Below are 17,601 nucleotides of genomic sequence, written 5' to 3'. Positions count from 1 at the left end.
TCACAGAAGGAAAGAACTCCGGAATAGTCTAATAGTCTTACAGGACTCATCAGGGATGATGATTTATAATTTCACTCCAAAAACTCAGTTGGATTCCCCAGGTGATGAAATAGGTTATTTCACTTCTACAGGACTTCTAGCACTGCAGAAGGGTTTGTTTAATAACCCTGTGGCACAGTAGAAAATCTCGGAGGCATCCATTATTCAGTCAGCCAGTTTATAAAAATTACATGACTTTTAACACACTTTTTAATTGCCTTTAATTATTAACATTTACATTGCTCTCAAAATAACGAAGTGTCTCAGCTGGAGATATAGTTAATTTTTAATAACTCTGGAAAGCAAAGCAGCAAATCTCAGACTGTGGATTTTATACGTACACAATATTCCAATGCACATGTGCTTTTACATACAAAAATATATTATATATTTAGTGTGTGTATATATATAATATATAATATATAAAAATATGTATTATATATAAACACACACACATATATATGTTTGCATGTATATGTCCTTAATGAAATCTCATGATCATGCTATTCAGAAGGTAAAAAAGAGATGAAGCTCAGAAGGCTTTTAAAATGGGATCTGCACAACCGAACAAAAATGATTTCACAGACCCCTAAAAAGCCCATCTTACTTTGTCTTTGATTTGTGGAATTTTGTCAGTTAAGAGAATGGTGAGGCTACTAGAGCTCAGTGGTATAACAGGCTTGTTCACTATCAACATATTTCATAGTTCTAATGGAAAACACGCATTACAAAAAAACCCTCACATGAAGTAAATGCATTTTATTCATGTACAAAACCAACCATCAATAACCTTGTCCATTTAAAAGCTTTTCTCTTCAAACAGTTAGTTTGCTTTCAAGTTTTACTTCTCTCTCAAATTTCAGCTACCTTGCAAGCCTACAGTCTTTAATTGGTACTGAAGATCATTAAATACAACATTTGTTGCCCAAGATGGATAAGCTGCACCTGTGTTCTCTCTCGGCAGCTCCCCTAATAGGGCTTTTCCCCAAGTTGCATTTTAACAACTCACCCAACTTTATATGCTGGATTGTCAAATTAAACATCATCTTGTTCTTGATTTATTAAATATACTAGCCTTAGAAAGCTGAGGTAGGTTAAATATGGCAACATTATTTTTTAAGGAATTAGAATTCTTTCTCTCGTGATAATTTTTGCTACAGAACTGAAATTTTCCTGGTGGTATAACTATCAGATGTCTCTCATGCTGTATGAGCTGTTCATTTCAGATAAAGTTGACAGCCATGCTTACTGCCAAAACTTGCAAACATTGTTTTCCAAAAACTCAGCTCTATCTGCAGTGTTAACCACAGAGCAGTAAATGAGCCACAACACTGCTAAGGCTAGTGCCATTAGACAGGTTGCCAAGAGATACCCTGAATATAATTCATATTGACTCAGAGCTACAGACAGCCAGTGATGCTGTTAAAACATCCCCACAGGCTTGTTCCTTCTTTTCTAGCAAACTATTCATACAATTACAAAAGAGCAGAAACAATTTTAAGAAGAATAATAGAACGCAATGAAGATAGTTCTCCCCAAGTGCTTTGATGTGGACATACCCAACTGCTCAAACTCCATCCTTTCTTTAGGCATCTTTCCCTTATGGATGCTTACACCACCTTTTCACAAGGAGGTGCGTCACAATTTTGGCCTGCCTCTTGCTACATCACTTTCTGTTTGAGCCCTGAGGGGGCCTCAGTCCTCTGACAGGGATCTTCAGAGTATATAAGAGAAAGCCAAACTCCCCATGAAAGATTTCAGGCAGTTTGGAGAGCTAGAAGTACCACAGAGCTCTTGAGACATAAGAAACTGTATTTATCATAGGTAGATGATGTGGAGAAACTTGCTCCCCTCTTTAAAGAGAATTAAGAGGCATCCTTCATTAATGGAGGAAATGGTCATATAATTTGTCTGACCTTCAGGACTCTCCTGTTGTTTTAAAAGAAGTGAAAAAACTGTGCAAGAAAGGTAGGAAAACTGAGTTTGTCTCAGATGAATGGAAAGAGAATAGTTGTGATACAGTGCTAGTAAACAAGATTCTAGTATCCTTCTGACACTTCTGATTAAAAACTGCAATACTTGCTGGCTCAAATCCAACCAATAAAAAAAAAAAACTTCTGACAACCAATGCACATCTACATGTGCACCAGAGGATGATTAACCTGCTAAAATTATCTCCTGAAGTAATAAAGTTGGAACATAAGGGATTAATTACATTATTGTACAAAGGCCCAAAAGACATCTTGCTGCTATTATTACTATACCTATATTTATGATTTTTTTATTTTTCCCTTCTGCATTAAATTTAGACTAAATTATTGCCAATTTTCTAAACTAGCCAACATATTTTTTACAGAAAGAAATAAGAACAAATTCTCTTATGAATACTTTTTTGTCAGCCTTCTTTATCTTCTACTTATTCCCCACTTCATAGCCTTGGTTTACATTTCAGAATCTGACAGGAGCAGGGCTTATTCAACTAAACCAAATTACAGGTATTAATTAATGGCTCTCACTTGTTTGCCAGCTCCTGCAAGCAGAAGGGTAGATAAAAATGTATTTACAACAGAATTTAATTACCCATTTTCAAGCCACTGGCCTCCTGGCAAAAGTCTCCTGACGCAGTGCAAAATAGGACTCGGATTAAGAATTAATTTACTGCCAGCAATGATCTGCAATTTAATGACTTAATCAAGTTTGCTATCAAATTGGTAGAGAGCCTTGTAGCCTAGTACTGCCCCAGAGCCTGCTGCATCTGAAGACAGGTTTCAGAGATCTGTAATGCAATCATCCTCCACCAAATCCAAGATCTTTCTCAGCATATAATCAGGAATTGCCTCCAGCTAGTTTACTATTCACATTACAAAGTTATAGCTCATGGATTTGTTTATATAAAGTTCAATGCATACATTTCACTCTTTCCTCTTCCAGCTAAATCTTCCAAAGAAGGAAACTATATTTGCATGAATACCAAGATTAACATGTAAACACAGGCCAGCATGTGACTAGCACATTTTCTCTCTTCTTTCCAAAACATAGTGCAAATATAGAAGAGAGAATGGTTAATAAAAAAGACAAAAGGCTTTAACACACAGATGCTTCTTTTAGCTCTATTCAGAATTCTCCCCACAGTAACCAGTTTGATTACAGGGACAGAGTCCTTTCTAAAAAAGCACAGCCTAAGGGGGAAATGAGAGAAGACGACTGAGAAAATCAGTTAAGATTAAATTAGCTATGAACTGAGCCTTTGTTCATTTAAATTTTGAGATTTAACAGAATTTTGTTTATCTTAAAAAAAAAAAACCAAACAAATGCAATCCACACTAGCAGCCAGCTGAAGGAATAATAAAACTTTAAGTAGTGAAATGGAAAGTGTTGCACCAGAAATAGTGGGGATAAAAACTGTTCTCTTGAGCTTTCAAGGCCAGATTTTAATGATTCCAGAGGCTCCAACTTTTCTGAAAAATACAAATAAGCTTCTCACATTTAGGTGTTTAGCTAGGCTGAAATATTCTAAGCTCTTTGCAAATTATCATCAGTTGTCAAAATATCCTGAGGGAACTCCCAGAAGTGTTTTGAACACCATAACATCACACCAGCTTACCTATTTTACTACTTTTCCATGCTAAGATTATGAGTCATCCTCATGTCTCCCATTCTGTCACCCATCCATATTTACATCACATCTAACACAATGCTACCAGCACACTCAAACACTTCCTTTTGCAGTGCTGAAGATTGCTGTTTTGTTTTTTTCTTTTTACTCAAAGCTTTTCTCCCTCATTCACTCTCTCTCTTTCAAAAAAAAAATTACTGACGATATACCTTTTTCAAAATGTCTTTCTATTCTATACACACTATGCATAATACCTCTAAAGAAGCACTTAATCAATATGCATAACAATGCCCTATATACTGAATGATTTAAGAAATACGGACAGAGTTGTTGTGGTTCTCAGCTCTTAAGAGTGAATTCTCATAGCTGTTCCCCTGCATAAAGCATGAAAATGAACATAGATACATTCAGAATTGTACAGGACCATTCTGCAGCCCTAAATCTTCATTAAAAACTGACTCGCACATGTGATGGAACAGTACGTTCCCTCTTTACCATTAAACGAAACTCCAAGGATAAAAATGATGAAACTCAGGTGTAGGTAAAGATCCAGTACAAATCTAAAAAATACCAAGCTTAAGTTCATTGAAACACTCATTTCAATAAAAATCTCAGCCAATAGCAATCTCTTGTAGTATTCAGGATTGTGACTATACTGTTGTCAAAACCCAACTGTGCACCAAAGGTGAAGACAATCAGAATTATATTGTGGTTTACAAAAAACACCAAACCAAAAACAAACCAAGAACCAAAACGCAAAGACATAATGAGCTGTTGAACCATATGTAAAAAGCAATCCTCTAGCCTTGAATCCGTTCAAACGAGTTACCAGCTAATAATCATTTCCTTAACATTTGTATAAATCTTTGGACTTCTGATACATCATTTTCTTAACAAATATATTGCTCCCAGATACTCGACAATACTGCTTTGTGTAGTTATCTGCAATGACATGTTTCTCATACCATGAAAACCTCCTCAGAAGTAGGAAAACTACATTTTTACTGTAGTTCTAGGGGATTCCTGCACATTCTGTTCTAAATTTTATAGGTCATGCCTTACAAGAATATGCAAAATTCTCTTTTATAGAATTACTTCTTTCCTCCGTCAACATGGTGTATGTGCTAGATGGTTATGTTCATCCAGAAATTACAAATTACCATAGCACATGAACAGATCCTAGAGCAGGATCTGACATGACAGCAGTGACAATACTTGTGGATTTCAGCAGTTACAGTTGTTTTAATAACCACCCCCCTGCCTGTTATACCATTTACTATTAGAGCAGTGCATTGAGCAACGAGCTCATACATTCTAAATTCCTCTTTCTCATCCCAGACAACTCTTAGCAGAACAAGCATGAAAACAGTGCATCAGATATGAGTAAAATTCAGTCCACATGCCACAACTTCAATGCCTGATCTAACCCTGGTCTGTTCACTTACACAGCAGCAGCCTCCTTTCTCATCTTTCCACACCAGTTTGCCCTACCTTCGCATGTGTGTTTTGTTTGCCACAGTTGATTTTTTGATACCATCACTACAGGCAACTGGAAATTTTCAAACCTTAAAATTTTTCTGGACTAATAAAACATAAGCTTAGTTTAAACTGCTCTAAATTTTTAGACTGCCAACTATTTAAATACAATGTATGCTCTCTCAAATGACGTTACCTCCTGCTGGATTTCCTGTTAACATGAAAAAGTGGTAGATCAGGGCATAATGATTTGCTTTGTAAATTCAGAACAGAATTTTCCTTCTGAGCTTTCAAATCTTCAAATTTGTACAGTAAATTCCTTTCCAAGCAGCTGCAGAGGGCTAGCTGCTAAGAGCAGTCAACAGCAAAGCCCGCCTCCATCTCAAGTGGGAAGCTAGGCTGCAAACCATCAAAATGCCAAAGGCACGAAATAGCATGCTTGTCCCAAGTTCTTCATGTTATTTTGGTATACTTAAAAAAAAAAAAAAAACAAAAAACACTCATTAATTATAATCTTTCAAAAGTGTTTTCCTTTCCCCAGAACTGTTAAAATTTAGTAACCAAAGTTCTAACAAAACTATTTTTAGCCTTCGTTACCCGGAGAACACAAAAAAGATTCTCAACTTTCTATTAATTCAGATCGATTTAAGCAGTCAGTGCAGGAAAGTTTAAAATATGCTAATCACTGTTTCTTTGGACTCTAGTCCCTAATGACTTTGCTGATATGCACATATCACAGACAAGCTAAGTAAAGGGAATATTGTCATTTAAAGTGTCAATAGCTATTCACAGCTCCATAAAGTGACAGCTATATGTTTTTTTATTTCCACATTTAGAGGGTTTTTTTAATTTCCACATTCAACATCCTTTTAATATACAATGTTCTTATTTCCTGCTGTCTGAGCTGAATTGCCACAGTGCATTATAAATGGAAATGCTTTTGATAATCACATGCACTGTTTTTCTTTTTAAAGTGATTCAGTACTGACGAAAAGGGCCAGACTGACAGCCTTGCAGACTGGAGTTCCCTGTTAAGCCAAAAGAAAATAAGGCACTGTCAGGCAACAGGTAGGCCAGCTTCCCTCCAATACATCTCCATTTAGATACGGAGGAGAAAAAGAAATACATACCTGTCACACCTCTAAGTCATAGCTCTGACTCTGCTTGCTCTAATCCTTGGCCTCAGTCCTGAATTTTACAAGCAGAGAACTAGCAGCTTCTGTAATGGAGCTGCCACCCATGCACTGCTTCCCAGCACCTGTGCCTCGTTGGTTGCTGTCCCTCTTCCTTAAAAAATACACGCATAAATCCAGCAGCCCATATCACTCTTAGGCCAGCATAATGCATCTTCAATGTGTAGTTAAATGATTATGTGAATTCTGTCTAGTAACAAATTGAGGTAACATTAATGGGTCTTTGGCTTCATCACTCCTTTTCCGGAAGCAAGCAGTTCTCATTTACTGGATGTCCTATCAAAAATGACAGATATTTCCTGTAGAGGATGGCTATGGTCAAGGCAAACCTAACCAAGATGGATGGGTGTAGCTGTCAGTGACTTTTCATCACTATTACATATGAAAATTAATATATAATTTACTAGCAATGTGGCCAAAATATTGGAAAATATTTTGAAGCTTAGTTATCTACCATACAGTGTATAGCAGTGAGTAAATGTCACATCTCAAAGACCAGGCACAGATCAGAGAAGCATTCACAAATTAACATTCTTGTTCAAGCCACCAGTACTGCCTAAGCTATAAAACTGAGCTGAAAACTTAAAGAACACAGACATTTTTAATAACCTAAAAACATTTCTGCAATTAGGTGAGAATATACTAGCACAGAAATTAATAAATAAAAATATAGGATTTTAAAATATCAAAAGTGGTTCAGCCGGAATACTTGAACGCATGAACTGCAACAGAGTGCTGTGGCCAGATACATGAGTGTTTCACTGTGTGATGCTTTCTGCAAGTCTAACAGCTTCCTCAGACACCATCTCACAAGTAAAATCATGCCTGCAAATAGGAAACTAGGGAAGTGTTAGTAAAGAGACAGGAGTTCATCCTGTTCTTAATAGAGATGCAATTATATAGCTGTTTTCTTACCTAAATAAAAATAAAGTATCATAAATGATAAGAATATTTGCCTTGAATTTTTAGAGGAGATGAAATCCCATTGAAATTAATTCTTTAGTCTTCTTTGGAAGGGTCTGTAACTGCATTTCATCTTCTATCAACTGAAGTGATACAGCTAGTAGAAATGTTTCAAATGTTTCAAATTCAGTTTTCTCTAGGTGAGGATGCTTACACCATTGTTCTGAAATTTCAGCTGTTAGAAATGATCTGCAAATCTTCATGGCAACTACACAAAACAGTCCATCTACTGCTGTAGAAGGAACCAGAAACTTTCAAAATCTGTTGACTGTACTAATCTAGTGTGCCTTACTTTTAATAGTGTTCTGTTCCTTCGTAACTACATTTAACATTTTATGAATTCTAAAAACCCACACAGAAAAATAGTTAAATTATGTTTGCCTTGCTGAAATGAGTAGTCTCAATTAAGTTTCTCCAACCATGCACTTAAGGCAAGATGCTTTTGACTCTGTATGAGTGTATCTTCAAAAAGTGTTGCTAATTATTTATATAGCTCATTATCTCCTTGCTATGTTGAGCACGACTCACTTCCCTTGTCCACCCACTGCCTCTCAGGTAAAGACGAACTAACGACTTGAATGTGTCTGAAACTGAGCAAGAGTGATGGTTGTTTCAAAAATATATATATTTTTTTAATGGATGTACCTAATTCCTGGCCCTGCAAAATAAAATAAACTATACCAGGGCCCCAAGATACATATCACTACTGGTACACAAGTGACTATTGGCCAAGGAGACAAAAAGTGGCCATGTTCATAGAGGATGCTGCCAAATGCTGAGGCCAGCAGAAAGCTGGGAGTTGCCTCTCCCCCAGTGTGACAGTAGATGGTAAGGCTGACGGCTCACCTCCACAATTGTCTGAATGTATTTACACAGATTAGCTATAACCATAAGCACAATTTGAGATCCCTGTTCCACAAAATCCTACGCTTACTGAAGACCCTTCAGGAGGGCAGAATCCCAACTGCTGCTTCACATCAGAGATGCAATCACAAAACCATTTAAACAGAGGAGTGGAAGTTTCTAAGCCTTTACTAAACTGGTCTTGTCCAACTCCCGAATTCTTCTCATTGCAGTACTTCACACAGAGAAAGTAACTTATGCTCTATCCAGATACAAAGCAAATGTTCTAAATTGCAGGAACTAAACTGAAGATTGTGGTACTTTCAATTTTATTTTCATGTTAGTTTACCATGAGAATAAAAAATTCTGGGACTGTGGTTCATATTTACTTTTGGTCTAAACACAAGCATTCTGCATGACTGACTTTGTCAGTTTTAAACTCTTCATAGGAGGAGATTTGTTCTTTTTTTAACCAACATATGTCACTAAAGCACCTTTTGCATTTGGGATTTGTACTAAGATTTCCAAACATAGTTGCAAATACAGAATCTGTACATATGAAATATGCATAAGTGCTAAGCACAGGTTAAGGCAGTAATTTATAAACTTTAACACATGGTAATATGCTCCTGTTCCCACATCTCAATTTTTCTGTTTGATGAAAGAAGACAGCTCAGAAACACAGTTTTATATATCTTTTTAACATTCAATACACTCTTCCCCAAGATGCCTTTTATCTCTGCTGTACACCACCCAATTGTGGGCTCATCATAGACTCTAATATCCATATTCAGAAAGGGATTTCATTTTAAATATCTTTCTCCCAGCTGTGTTGCCTTTACAAAGTGCTGTACACTTTGTACAGCATTTAAACTACTCTGGATTTTTGATCCCACATTCCTGGTGTTTTTTAGCCAGTAAAAAAACAAGTCTGGTAGCTTTAAGGAGCTTTCTTGCTGCAGCTCTAATCATTAGTAATTCTCCAGGAAACAGACTGAAAAGTTTGCTCAGACCATATCTAGTCTACATGTATATGCTGTTAGAGAACAATTCAATTATTCATACAGATAAGGCAGTATCTTGCTTGCACTACTGATATTACTAGCCTCACTGACTTCAGTGGCACTACTGGTAATGAGAATTTGGCCTGTACTGTGTGGAAAAAAAATAAACATCAACGTTAGCAAAAAGAGCTGCATATATTCAGCAAAGGATTTCAGACTCTTCTGGCTTTAGGTCATTCCTTTTGATGGAACAAGAGATTCTTTCGCCAGCCAGTCGCTAGGTTGAGTAGCCACTGCAATCTTCTACCATGTGAAGGCTGCTAAACAGCTGCTTTGAAATGCATTAAAGGCTCAGTCTAGTTCTCAATAACCAGTTGTTTCATAAAGTTAAATCCAGCTACTGCTGTTCCTACTGGAGAAGGCTTTGATATGCACTGTCATTTTTATCACCTGGGTTGTATGTGTTTGAAAAGCAATGGGCTTCAAACAGTTTGAGGCCAGTGTAACAAGTATTTTAAAGGTACAATACAAGCTCTCAAGCATCCAAGAAAAGGGTCAACAGTCCCCTAAATTACTTGTAAATTAAATTTCAAGCCCAGATCAGAGAGCTGTCTTCTAATTCACCTCTGAATTCAATAGTAACACCACTGAGCATCAAGATTTTAGTATGAGGTTTCAGCTTAAGGTTTATACCTTTTATTATCACCTGAATACTTTGTCTTCAACCAATTTATTGGACAAGAGGCCTTGCAAATGAAGCTATTACAAAATCTGGCAGTCTGATTCACCAGCACGAAAGTTAATTAAACTATATTCTCTCCTCAGAGATAATATATTTTTCTTTTAAACATGATTAAACAAGAGGTAAATGTAATTAGGATAAGTATAGGCAAAAATGTTTAATCTTATCATGTATTACAGAAAAACAACGTAATAAATCACCATGCACCATAAGCCCTTTGTTTTGCTGTAACTGATAATGCGTTCAGACTCTTTAGCTTTCTTGTCAGACACGTGTTACATTTGTTGAGGCAATTTAGAAGCAAACTGGGACTGTTAAAATGGACAGTACATTTAGGAGAAAGATAATACACACAGCTAGACTTACACAGAGCGTATCTTTTCAGAGAGCAATGAACAGAATGCAGGATAGTGAGATCTATATGAAAATATAGACTACATTCATGAACACAAAATCAAGATAAACACATTTACTGTCTCTTAAACAGAATGACACACTTGCACCCCAGGCTCAGGAAATACTGTTTGAGGGGAAGGGGAACCTTGGCAGGTTTGGGTCACTGCTTGGTTGTTGTTTGGATGCATTCAAATGACAGAGTGCAAAATGCAAAAGAGCAACCGTGCCCTTCGAGCACTACCTGGGAATCAGATAATCTGGATTCAGGTTCTGACTCTTTCTTCAATTTTTTCTATGATATCAATTGGCACATTTAATCTTTCCCTTGTATGTAAAACAGAGATTAGAATGTTTCCTTTCTCATCTATTTAGACCCGATTAACTGCATCAGTTACAGCCAGATCGTGTTGGGATGTCTCCTGAATCTGCAATCATAAAAATCAGAAGTCTAGTTTTCACTTCAGAAACTGCACAGTTTGAATATGAGTGCATCATATACACTAGGTGCTATCAGAAGGCCTTACAATTGAATTTTATGATCTAGCAGGAATAATGGAAGTATTCATCAGAGAAACCACAACTACAGATCTACAGAACTTGAAAAATACATGGCATATTTTTTTCCAGAATCATAGCAAGGCAGCACTGCATCCAGCACAGGCAAGACTGCCTAGAGAGTGCTAAAGGCCTGACTCTGTTCTGTGCTTCTTTGAACGCCTGAGCATGCCTCTTCTCTCCAGAGCTCCAAAAGCCACCATCACGCATGTAAACTGCTCTCCCCAGGCAAGAGCAACAGTGCTGGAGTGCATCTGCTCTCCGGTGGCCCTCCTGACCTACCCTGACTATGGCTCTGACTGCTCCATGAAAAAGAAAAAAGATGGAAACTATGTTACAAGAGTGTTTTTATTAAAAGGTCATATTTGAGTCAACAATCTTTTTAAACCCAGAGAACAGGAAAATTATGTTCTAGGGAAAAAAGAAAAGGTTAGTCTGCTTTCATGACTACTTATTTAATCCAATCTATTTTTCTTTACCCTGGACATTTCTAATGGTTTGGGGTTTTAAATACTTTTAACTGATTTCACTTATTCAGGAATGTAACTAGCTCCTCAACTCTGATTAGGAAAAATGGTTTTTAAAACCACATTGTGGGCTATTTTTGATAGAAGTTCTCTTCTGCACATAGGAAAGGCTATTACATTGGCACTGTATCAACTAAATCAAAACAGAACTTTATCTTTGCACAGGCAATAGTTAATCCAGAGAATAACATCAGAAATGGAAGGTTATGTAAGTCATTTCATAGATTCAGAGAAGAAAAATAATAACGGAATGGTAAAGGGAAATAAACTATTAAAATAACTCACACGCATTCAGTGCCACATATTTAAAAGTGCTCAAAAGAGACCCAAAATGATAAAAATTCAAGTACATTATATTTAAATTTACTATTTGTCAAAGCCAACTACTGGTGTTATGCTGGTTTGCATTCATAATGCAAATGATAGTCATTTTAATTTGCAAAAGAAACACACACATACAGGGCACAGGAAAGACTGGTAATCTTAAAAAGTTCCTTTTATATAGCTAGCTATCCAAACTGAACACTAAAAAAAGCATTCACTTCAGCCTCATTGTTCTGCCATCATTAGGAGACTGTAAGCCATCTCAGAATAGCAAGCAATACTCAAAACATTTAGAAATTTAAAAAAATTTTTTTTCTTTCTGCCCAGTTTTTGCTTTTTTGTTTTTTAGACATCTTGCACTATGACCTTGGTAAACAATGAATCCAAGCAAGCGTTTGGGATCCACAGCACATGTTGTTGCTTTGCACAGAGAGACAGAAAGACTTAAAGGTACAGTGTGTATTTTAGAGAACACTATGTATTGCAAAGGACTAAAGCAGTTATAATTTTTCCACCATGAACATGTGATAGAGGGCTACATCTCAGCAAACCGATGTTGTTATAGAAACTGCTGACATATTGCTGCTACAGTGAAAGTGGCATTATAGTTGCATTAATGTCCTTTTTATCAGCCTCAGTTCAAAATTCAGAGCATTTTAATTTACAATCAGGGAGTTGCACGCCATCCACTGCAGCTGCAGGCAGTGTCAAATGCTGCTGTTGCCTGGTAACTAACAGGTAACTGGTGGCAAGTCTGCTATATTTATGTACATGGAAAGCTAATGACAGAAGATGAAGGGAACATTTGTCTGTAGAAAAAGATTTGGTATCTATTTATTAAAATACAGGATTTTCCTCTTGCAGTGAAATCACTGCTGAAACATACAGTACCAGAATGAAGAATTGCAGATTTCCTCTAACCTTCAGTATAAATGACTACAATTTACTGTTACTGATATAGGTGATGCAATTCATTAAAAAAATGAATAGATACCAACAGTAAGTTAAAAGCTCGAAAGTACTGATACTACTATGAAAAAAAACATTATTTCATATTTTGTTAGGAAACTGTAATCCTGGCATCAAGGTACATACTACAACACTGTGTAAATGATAGTGTTTTAAAAGAGGCTGGTTTGGGTATCAAAAGTATAGCCTTTATCCAGAAGGCTGCTACTGCCCCATAACATTTAGATTTCTTGCCTTCCCCTAAATATGGACAGCCACAGCCAGCGAGAGCAGGCGCCGTGGATGGACTCAAAGACACAGTCTGTGCAGGGCGGAAACTAACTGCCACAAATAACAGTTTCTCTGCCCTATTCTCAACGCTCTAAGCCAAGTGGTGGCTTTTTATTTTACAGGGCACCTCTATGCTCCTTCTTGAAAGCATGAATTCTTTGTGTGAGTGAAAGTAATAGCAAAATTCCCATTAATTTCAGTGCCATCCAATTTTTGCCTCAAGTTGGTCTTTTACAACTTTACAAACAGCTACCTAATTTCTCAAATGCCTTCTATTAATAGAGTTTCTACACGCAAAGTTAAAAGATTGACTTCACTTTTTACTAGAAACGTCTTTCATCAAACCTTAACATTCAGTTCATACCACTGATGTGTAATTATTCTTTCCCAAAGCAGAGATGCAAAGAAGGCATTAACAGCCATTCAAAATATCACATTTATACACTTTTCTCTTGTCATATTAAATGTAATTACTTCTGATGCAATCAAACTCATATCCTTCAAATGGATAAATCCACCACCAAATTTAGAACCTCAGGCTTCAAATACCAAGCTCTTATAGCAAAGCTGTAAGCCTTTACTTTCACTTCAGTGAGGTACAATATAAGAGGAATGAGAATATTAGGTTTAAAAATGGTTTCTTTTTATGAAATTTCTTTAAATAATGTCGTTAGTTAACAGTTGCAAAGTGCTTTGAAGATGAAAGGCTATGCGTGAACTACATCCTATGGTTCAGACACCAAAAGATGTGGATCAAGTAACCGACCAACATACGTGCTACTCAGAGCTCATTAGCATTAGATAATAAATCACAGTATCTCATTTTTTGTTATAACATCCAGTCCTGAAGGGTCTGAAAGGTCTTAGAGTACGGGCGTATTCTTCACACAGATATAGGCTGGCACAATATCTCATTCTTTGAAATGGGAGACTACACAGTAGGAAATATTCATAATGCAGCTGAGGTTTTAATCTCTCCAAGGAACGGGATTCCACAAACTCCCTGCAAACTGCCGTTGTGTTTGACCACCCTCATTTTAAAGATTTCTTTCTTAAATCTAATTAGAATTTCCCTTGCTACAGCTTGTGTCTGTTGCCTCCTGTGCTTTTACTGTGCACCTCCAAGAAGAGTTTGGCTCCACCTTCTCCATAATCGTCCATTAGACAGCTGAAGACAGCAATGCGATCCCCTTAGCTTTCTCTTGTTTACACTGAACAAATCCAGCTCCTTTAGCCTTTACTCACTCCAGCCTCCTAGCCATCTTAGTGACCTTCTGCTAGACACTCTACATCCCTACCCTTGCCAAAATAATATATATTAATAGAATTCTTAATAGCTATAGTATACTCAAAAGTCTCTACTTGTTGACTACTTCTCTATTGCAAAGATGATTTCAATGCTTCCTAACCCTTTAAACTGAAATTCATCATGCTCTTACAAAGGCCTCTTTTTGACTTTATATCATAAATACATTTGCATGTTTTTTGAAAAGTAATAAACTACGTCATCACTGAACGCATGGCCTTCTGCTTTGCAGAACATGCACAAGCCAATCATTTCTTACACTTCACTCGAAGAGGCATCACCATAGTAAACTTATTTGCCAAGATAAAGAATAATTCAAGACTAATAAAATCATCCGGATCTTTGGCAAGGAGAATTCAGAGCAATGCATGGCAATGCTAGGACATTAAGAGATCTAGCGTGCACATTTCAGCTTTCAGGTTTTGCTTTGTAAACTTAATTTTTAAAAGTATAATTGGTTTAACACTGGAGAATAATGTTATCCTAGCTCATCTGAAATGAATATTTCTCTAAAACAGTATTAGGTTGAGACAAAAAACCCTGAAGTACATACCTAAATTGAAGCTCTGGAATTTTTAGTATACTAAGTTTAAGATAATTCTGAACTCAAACAACAGAAGTGGCTTAAGTTACTCCATCTTGAACTAGTACGTCTGAACACATAACTTCTGATGCTCTACTCTTGATAACAAAAGAGCAATTCAGCTTGGTTAAGCTGTTAGCTACAATCAAAATTCTAAAAGATGACAAATGTTTCCTTGCCAAGGCACAAAGTTTCAGCATTTCTTTACATACAGAAGCAATTATGGCACCCATAGAATCAGACAGTCAGTTGTGCTTTTTTCAGTGTTTCAGAAAATGCTATATAAAATGTAGACACTTCCTGTGAGTCTAGGAGATCATAAAAGGATTCTCATGTCCCAGCATTCTCATAAATACATAAAGACTCTAACAAATCATGGCCATGTATTGCTATTTAAAAAAATGACAGCTTGTACTGATGATTGTACTAACTTTTTCTTTGTATATCCACCCACATATTTACCATCGTTGCTGTTTTTAAGGCAGAGTACCCACTTTAGACAGGTGGAAAGGTAAATAGGTACAAAATTTCAATTCGCCCTACATGAAACACACAAGAGGATCTCAAGCTCTCTCTCTCTCTTTTTTTTTTTTTTTTTTTAACTAAAGACAAACATCAGGCTTTTAAGTTCATTGGTGCATTATTAAGTGCTAGGGTTTGTTTCTGCTGGCAGTAGCGTCAGCACCAGACACCCGTACATTACTCATACCACACCTTCAAACTGTGCCATTACAACTGCTTCTGCAGCTGCAGAGGGAATTGTATGAGGCACTGATCTGTGCTAAAAATAATAGTGGGGTGGGCGGGGTAGAAGTAGCTTGATTAAGCAGGCACTTCTACGAAAAGGACAACTGTGAAATTATGGCCTAGTTATCTCAGGCAACTGGCAAGTTTTTAGAGTAGAGGACAAAACTGTACACAGTAGGTCTCCTTCTCTACTCACAGAGCTGCATTCACTGCTGGAAACAGACTGTAAAATTCAAGTAAAGTCAATGAGTTCAACCTGGCTTTCTCCAAAAACTTTTCTTCCTTCTTCACAATACTTCTGTTTTCATTACCAAGTTGAAAAAGAAAATAAATCATACACATTAAAACGTTACAGTCCAAAAAGAAGCAACTTCCTTGGTGCAATGAAAGCAAAAGCAGACAAACCAGTTATTAATTATAGGAAACAAATGTAGTGGTCCATCTGCAACTCTGATTTTTAAAAAGAATCAAAAATTTGTCCCTTTATGCATTCAAATGCCTTTGAACTTATGTAAAAATATTTTATCTAAAATGAAGACTTCAAGGCACCTCACTTGGGCCAAACCCTCTCAGGAGGTAGTTTTCAGGTACATTGACATGACCCTACAGCTGCTATATTCAAAGAACCCTTGCTGAAGTATTCTTCTATGCATGCAAAAGGTGCTTGAAAATTAGAATGCTGTACAAACACATACAAATTCAACCAGAAAAATCTGCTGACATTCAGCATCAAATGTCAGGATGTATACACCAAAGTGGATTGGAGTATGCTGATCATAACCATTAAGCATCTGATCCTGCAGTCTTGTATTAATGCATCTGAAACTAAGCACTGCAATTCCTATTTGTATCACAATTGTATTAAACTCTCCTTTCATATTTAAGATTATGCTCCAAGTACATATTTACATTATCATTTAAATGCTACTACAGAGCTACAAGATTTGAAGAAATCAATACAAAGAATCTGTTTCTATAAAGATTGTGGAGTTGAAAGCCTCTTCTTCCCCCTGCCAAACCACTGATGTTAGTGTGTGTGCAAAGAAAAAGCAGCACGGATTGCAAAACTAGATTTGTCTTTAAATTCATCAGTTGCCAGAAAAAAGTAAAAACAAAGTGATGACTTACTAAAAACTGCCAGTGGTGATACTCTTGATTTAATGTTGTGGCATGAGACTTAGAGATCTGGGTGTCCTCTAAAACCTGGATCCGATCAGATGTTTTTTGCGATGCTGCAGGCTGCAAATGTGATGGATCATTTCCAAACTGTGTAGAATCAAACAAAACAAAGTGATCAGTTTGTTTAAACTGCATTTGTACTAGCCTACCCTTTCTACAACATAGTATGTTTTATCAATATGTTTTTCATAGCACGTCCCCTCCAAAAGCTGCTTGAAAGTGATGGTTAAATTTACATCATATCAAACATCCTCTCAAACATACCTCAGAATTTATAATGGTGCGTATTTGAAAACTATTTCAGCTTTGCTTCCCCTATCTACCACAAAAACTGTAAATTTCCTGGCAGTTTTCATTTAATCCTGATAACATTCTACTGAATCCGAGACCTAAAAAGGAGCTTTTCTGAATAAACATTTTGTCAGGGTAGGTAATGAGACTGAAGTCTAATATAAGCCTCCAAAATAAGACTTAAATAGTGTGGTTGGTGGTCCTTGCAGGAAATGAATTTCAGAGGGTAAATGAAAACATTCAGTTTCAACATCTTTCCTGTAAAATGCATAGGCATAAAACTAAGCAGAAAAATTCTAACTAACATTTATCATTACAAGCTGCAAGTTTGTAAGAATATCTCTTTATAGTTACAAGAAATTTCCAGCAAAGCTTAGGCAAAGTACCATTAGAAATGTTGGGGTTTTTGCCAGCTCAGGCACGCAATTCACAGTGCTCCCTAGCTTAGGAGGGATTTTTGGTTTTGATATTTCGAAGTTTTTTGGATGGAGTCAGAGATGTCAACATCCTCAAATTCCTTTTTAAGGCAAATTTAGGAATGACAACCCCAAATGGACTGTTTTAAATGAATTAAAATT

At 36.6% G+C, this 17,601-nt stretch overlaps 1 protein-coding gene across 1 annotated transcript in view; it reads right to left on the bottom strand.

Annotated features, from left to right (window-relative positions):
• The window catches only part of RIMBP2 (RIMS binding protein 2), a 159,907-nt gene that overhangs the window by 99,999 nt on the left and 42,307 nt on the right, over positions 1-17,601 (bottom strand). The window contains exon 3 of the mRNA XM_067307392.1: positions 16,682-16,819. Coding sequence (XP_067163493.1) covers positions 16,682-16,819 — 138 coding nt within the window. The remainder of the gene's footprint in view (positions 1-16,681; positions 16,820-17,601) is intronic.

Source organism: Apteryx mantelli, chromosome 17 (assembly GCF_036417845.1).
Source record: "Apteryx mantelli isolate bAptMan1 chromosome 17, bAptMan1.hap1, whole genome shotgun sequence".
Taxonomy (NCBI): Eukaryota; Metazoa; Chordata; class Aves; order Apterygiformes; family Apterygidae; genus Apteryx; species Apteryx mantelli.
Note: the sequence above shows the minus strand (reverse complement) of the source record. Positions and strands in the feature narration are given on the sequence as shown.